The following is a 6740-nucleotide window of genomic DNA, read 5'->3' as shown; positions in this document are numbered from 1 at the left end:
AAAACATAAAATCTTAAAAAAAAATATTGAAAAAGCTTTTTTTTTTTTTTTTTTTTTTTTTAATCTTGGCACAGAGGAAGCGGGAAGTTACTTAGCAGGGTTCCGGGTTTCCTCACGCCCCGCCCGCCCTACCACAGCTAAATGGTTTTCGTCCTTGGGTCGGTCTGTCCTGCGGAGAGCAATCCACGTCCATGGTCCCTGCTCTCCCCGCCCGCTGCGCATCTGCCCTTCTCCTCTGACTCCGCCCCGCATCTGTCCGGAACCGCCTCCCGCCTGAGCTGACCCAGTGCGTGTCTGCCAGTCAGTCCCTCCGGACCTGCCGCGAGTCTCAGACTGCCGAAATTACCGCGCGTCACTCGGTCCGTACCCGGTGGGCATCTGGGGTATCTGGGCGGTCTCCCGTCTCCAGCGCGTGTGTCTGTCTGTCTGTCTTTCTGTGCGATCTGATCCGCCGTCTGCAGCCTGCCTTCCGGCCCCAGCGCACCAAGTGTTTAGTCTGCCCTTTTGCTGACGCTGAGTGTGTTTAGCGGCCTTAGTTAGCTGAGAGCCCGCCTGAGACCGGCCAGGCAGCCGGCGGAGGAATACACGTTTGGCCCCTGCCCATGTAAATAGAAATTTTAAGCCAACAGGAGCTCTAGGCCTATGTTTATGCAGAAAACAGGTCTCGAGGCCTCTGTCTGCAATGCTGGATGTGGGGTGACAGCCAGCTGCCTGATGATTTCTTAACAATTAAATGGGGAACAGGAAATTTCTTTCTTACTACTGGCTTTTGAAACAGATTTTAAATCTTAATGGGTGGAAATTATAAGTCCCCTTAGAACAGATTCGTTATTGGGATGCATTTTTGTCTGATGTGTTTGTTCTGAACCTGCTGACCAGCTGTTTCTGAACTTCATTTTCTCAGCCTCAACAGTGATTCTGAGTCTGCTTTTAGCTTCCTTCTCCTTGGCTTTCTTCTGTTTGTGAACAGCTGCTTGGCCCATAGCTTAGAGAAATCAGCCTTCTTTTCTCTCCCAAGAGAGCCACCTCCCTGTACTCAGAAAGATGGGGAGTGGAGAGCCTAATCCTGCTGGCAAGAAAAAGAAGTACCTAAAGGCTGCCCTGTACGTGGGTGACTTGGACCCAGATGTCACGGAGGACATGCTTTATAAAAAGTTCAGGCCTGCTGGCCCTCTGCGCTTCACCCGAATCTGCCGTGACCCTGTCACCCGCAGCCCCCTGGGCTATGGCTATGTTAACTTCCGCTTTCCTGCAGATGCTGAGTGGGCCCTGAATACCATGAATTTTGATTTGATTAATGGCAAACCTTTCCGCCTCATGTGGTCTCAGCCAGATGACCGCTTAAGAAAGTCTGGAGTTGGAAATATATTCATCAAAAACCTGGATAAATCCATAGACAATAGGGCCCTTTTCTATTTATTTTCTGCTTTTGGGAACATTCTCTCATGCAAAGTCGTATGTGATGACAATGGCTCTAAGGGTTATGCCTATGTGCACTTTGACAGCCTGGCTGCTGCCAACAGAGCCATCTGGCACATGAATGGAGTGCGGCTTAATAACCGCCAGGTGTATGTTGGCAGATTCAAATTCCCAGAAGAGCGGGCAGCTGAAGTCAGAACCAGGGATAGAGCAACTTTCACCAATGTTTTTGTTAAAAACTTTGGAGATGACATGGATGACGAAAAACTGAAGGAAATCTTTAGTGGATATGGGCCAACTGAGAGTGTTAAGGTAATAAGAGATGCCAGTGGGAAATCTAAGGGCTTTGGATTTGTGAGGTATGAGACACACGAGGCTGCCCAAAAAGCTGTATTAGACCTGCATGGAAAATCCATCAATGGGAAAGTTCTATATGTAGGGCGAGCACAGAAGAAAATTGAACGATTGGCTGAGTTAAGACGAAGATTTGAACGGCTGAGATTAAAAGAAAAAAGTCGGCCTCCGGGGGTGCCTATCTATATTAAGAACCTGGATGAGACCATCGATGATGAAAAACTGAAGGAGGAATTTTCTTCCTTTGGATCAATTAGCCGGGCCAAAGTGATGGTGGAAGTAGGGCAAGGCAAAGGGTTTGGTGTTGTCTGCTTCTCCTCTTTTGAAGATGCTACCAAAGCAGTGGATGAGATGAATGGTCGCACAGTGGGCTCCAAGCCCCTGCATGTTACCCTGGGCCAGGCCAGGCGCAGGTGGTGAGAATAAGAATGCTCAATTTGTTTCAGCCTTAAGCTGGTGCCTACTTAGTTTGGGCTACTTTGTGATAAGAGGTTATTTTATTCCAGGTTATTTTTTTTTAAGTGAATATTTTCTTTTGAAAAAAAAAAAAAAAGTAAAACTAGAAAACCTTGTTCATTTTAGTGAAGAACATAATTTCTAATTGTAAAACTGTCATTTTGTACTATTTTTTGATAAAATATCCTTAGAAATATGTAGAATAAAATTCATCCCTCCACATACTGTTTTTTTCCTAAACCAGTCCAGGTAAGGTAATTGGTTGAACATAGGTTCCTTCCTTATTCCAGTTATAATACTAATGTAATTGCTTCTGTGAAAATATTCTCAAGATGGACATTATTTCTGAATCTATCACACATAAAACTTCTGACTTTCTTTTTGAGAAATCAGTAGAGCAGGCGAAAATGTATGTGATCCACTTAACATTTGTGCATAATTTTACCTTATTATTTAAAGTGAATGTTATTTTAAAGAGATGTGAGTTTCTTTATTTATACTTTTTTTTTTTCCCTTTTCTAATATATTGTGGGCATACCACAGAGTTGGCAGTGGCTTTGACTAAGTGTCGGGAGTTTTCTTTCATGCCCAGAGAAATAAACATATTGGTGTTTTCTCAATCAGTACCTTAGGAGACTAACACTTTAAGCATTATTAAAATGAGTTTCACCTTAAAAATCTGAGAGATTTAATATATGAGGACGTCTAAGGAGCATTCTTGCCACTCATTTTTTTTAATTCTTTAGTAGTATAGATGGGTCATGTTAAAATAATGAAAAAGATGAATAAGTGCACTGAATTGCCTTTACCTATAGATAATTTTAAAATTTTACCTCCGCCTCTATAAAGTGTCAATATAAGGATAAATAATCCATACAGTGATGTTGAAAAACTGCATTGAAGACTATCTTCAATATTAAACTTGTCATTATCTCTTGTAAATTTTTTAATACATCCCTGTGATAATATTCACATATGTATCAAAAGTAAGGAAAAGCTTGCCTCTCTTGATTAAATCATATGCCTCCATCTATTATATGAGAGCTATTAATCCAGTATGGTTCTCTTTATGTCTGGCTGCTTGGAAGTTGTGACAAAATGTTCTGTTCTATATTGCAGTTACATTATTTAGCCTGTAATTTCTTGATTACAGATTTTCAATATTTTACTTGTAGTCCCCTCTTTTCCCCACCCATCTACCTTCCATCCATATTATACTTACTTTTATGTTTTCTTTAGATTGCCTTTCATTTAATATGTGGGTGTTCAAATCCATTTGGAAGTAGAGAAATTATTACTTAATTTGTGTAAAACTTAAATAATTACTTTTTAAAAATAGGATTCACTCATATCACAGATCCAACCATAAGAAAATGTTTTGTCTCTATTCTTAATTGGCTTTTATTATGTTATATAGAAATCTTAGGTTACATACATAATGCAATATAAATATATAATTTTGTTAACACTTTTGTTAGCTATGTGCCCATAAAATAATGGGAAAAATCGTTTCTGTGTAACTGTTTATCTACAAATTACATTTATATTCATTATCAAGTATTTTCAAATGGAAATCACTGTTTTTGTTGATCATATGCATAATACATGCTCATTTAAAAAATGTACACAATGCAGACATTTATAAAGAAGTAAAATTTCCACAGGACAGAGATAACCACTATTAGTGTTTTCAATGCATACATATACTTCCATGCCTTTTCTCCCATGTATACACACAATATTTTACAAAAAACAGAAAACATACTATATGTACTGTGTTTTGTTAAATTGTAAACTAAAACATAATCTTTTTATGTCAATAAATATCGATCTGTATCATCATTTTAGTGACTGCACAGTATTCCATTATATGGATGTACTATAAATTAAGTAGCACATTATTGAATAAGATTTATGTTTTTCAATGTTTTCTACATCTATAAACAATGTTGTGATTAACTTCCTTGCTTAAAACAGTATGAGTTATATGAGCTTGAGAAAAAGTATCTATAGCATATAAAAGCTTAAGTCTGCTAGAAAAATTAAAATGCACATTATATTGATATATGTATCAAAATTCTGAAAAAAAACATTCAAGATATATTCTTTACTCAAATTGACAAAAGTAAAACTAAAAACTAATGGGATATAATTTTTCATATTTTCTGAGCCCACTTGCTTTATACCCTTGTGATCATTAAAATATATGAAAACAATGCAAACAAATAAATTTAAAATAGTTACTTTGGTAATTATTTACCATACGTACTCTCTACTCCTTTTTACCCATTACCAGTTTTTATTTAAATTTATAATATTGAAGTGTTAGTGTTAACTTAAAACCTTGACGAATGCTTTGATTCAGTATAAATCATGAAAGATTTCTAGTAGGTAAAAATCTTCAAGTATAAGCATTTAATACATTTTGGGAAATTATTCAAGTATTTTAATAATAGTAAATAATAGTAAATAATTACTATTTTCAAGAAGTCAGACAGTATAAATAAAGGACTAATTAAAATATGTCCAAGGACAGTTAAAACATACGTTAGGACACTGCAAAATAGTCAAAAACTCTAAATTTAGTTGGTAAAAAGGGGGAAAAGATAAAGGAAAGATAATCTCTATTTGAACACAAACACCTCGGTAGTATTCCAATCTTGTACTTTTCATTTTTAACTACATTTAATAGACTAATAATTAAGGCTTCGAAGGGGGAGCAAAACAACTGAACAGCTTAAATTGGTGAAAAGGCATTAAAAACATTTCCTAGCACAAGATAATTAGTAAAGATTAGTAAAACAATACTATCAATTGTCATGGTAAACTTAAGAATGGACTGTTCAACACAAGTTTTTTGTTTTGTTTTGTTTTGTTTTGTTTTTAGCTTTTCAAAAAAGTCACTGTACAAACTTCAAATGTACCCAGGGAGAAGAAAATTAAGAACATTGCTTTGTGGGGTGCCTGAGTGGCGCAGTAGGTTGAGTGTCCGACTCTTGGTTTCAGCTCAGGTCCTGATCTCAGGATCCTGGGATAGAGCCCTGCCTTGGGCTCTGCGCTCAGTGCCTAAGTTTCTCTCTCCCTCTCCTTCTGCCCGTCCCCTCCACTCTCTTTCTCTCTCTCTAAAATAAATAAATCTTAAAAAAAAAAAAAAAAAAGAATGTTGCTTTGTGATTGTAAACCATCATATTAAAGGTTATTTTGGTGCGACTTTTCTGTACAGAAAATGTCATACATACTGGTGCCTTTCTGGTTGTATCTATGGTTAAGGGGAAAAAATAAAATGTTACATGTGTAAGATATTTTCAGCACAGGGGAAAAATAACTAAGAATACTGTGTCTTTAAGGGAATATTTAGGAATGGTGTGAATACCATCTTACCTATAAATGGCCTAATTTAAGGGACTAGTTAGAAATGTATCAAAAAATGACTGAATATAGATGATACATGTGTTCCCAGCACCTACAGTAATACCCAGAGTTTAGTTAGCATTCCATGATTAGTTGTTGAATTATCCCTCCATTTGTTTGCTTTTCAATTCTCTTCTCAGAATTTCACAAGAGAAATGAATTACAGAATAAGCCATTTTTATTAAATTTCATCCCATGAAGAAATAATTGAGAACTGATTGGTTACATAGATTGCTGCTTCTAACGTAGTGTTACTGGTGACAGACTAGTGCTTATACCATTAAGGTGTTATCAATACTTTTATACTTCTCATGCTTTCCTTTTCATTATTGTTCAACAATTGATTGATGAGTTTATCTTAGACAAAGCTTCTAAGAATTGGCAAACTCAAATGAAAGTCTATTTGTATAGAAACATTTTTTAAATAAATTAATGGGATGTTGCTTCAAGACCAAGACTATTCCACAAGGTCCTGCTCCTACATTAAATCAAATGATTGCAATAACCCCTGAAAGACTAATGCTTATGCATGTGAAATTGTTTCTTACATGTTTTAGGGCATTACTTCCCATAAAGTATGACCTAGCAAATGGTTTCTTGGAGCCTCAAGAAAGTTAATGTATCTCACTTGGCTCCAAAGGATCATGGTCAGTAGTTAGATAATCTAGCTACCACTGGAAATCTGAGAAAGACCTAACTCAATGTACAAATACTGAGGATATAATTACTATGAAACTTAAAAAAAAAAAAAAAAAAAAACTAACTCCAAGTACTTTCACCCTCAAAAGTCAAAGTCAATTTTAAAAGATTTCCCGTTTGGCAACCAAAAATGATTAATGTTCACATTAAATTTCTCAACAAAAGTTTGGAGCCTTTGTATTTTATTTAATTAAGAAAATATTAAGTTCTTTAGAAAGACATGCAAGAGAAGAGATGAATGATGATATATGTCATGACTGTCTCAGTTATCAGAGTAAATTAATTTCTTTGTTTTAGAACTAGTAAGGGAAATACCAGATGTTGGCATCTTTTGCATAAAAAATAAGCCTTCTGTAATGTAGAATAAATAATTTTACAAGTTTGGAGATTGGTTTAAAACT

At 36.2% G+C, this 6740-nt stretch overlaps 1 protein-coding gene across 1 annotated transcript; it reads left to right on the top strand.

Moving 5' to 3' along the window:
* Window positions 1–274: 274 nt before the first annotated feature.
* PABPC5 (poly(A) binding protein cytoplasmic 5) lies at window positions 275–2332 on the top strand. The gene is made up of 2 exons (XM_032390093.1): window positions 275–359; window positions 905–2332. The coding sequence occupies exon 2, from the start codon at window positions 1045–1047 to the stop codon at window positions 2191–2193; it is 1149 nt and encodes a 382-aa protein (XP_032245984.1). The 5' UTR covers window positions 275–359; window positions 905–1044; the 3' UTR covers window positions 2194–2332.
* Window positions 2333–6740: the final 4408 nt, after the last annotated feature.

Source organism: Phoca vitulina, unplaced genomic scaffold (genome assembly GCF_004348235.1).
Source record: "Phoca vitulina isolate PV1807 unplaced genomic scaffold, GSC_HSeal_1.0 scaffold57, whole genome shotgun sequence".
Taxonomy (NCBI): domain Eukaryota; kingdom Metazoa; phylum Chordata; class Mammalia; order Carnivora; family Phocidae; genus Phoca; species Phoca vitulina.
The sequence above is the reverse complement of the archived record's forward strand: the minus strand, read 5'-3'. Positions and strand labels throughout refer to the sequence as shown.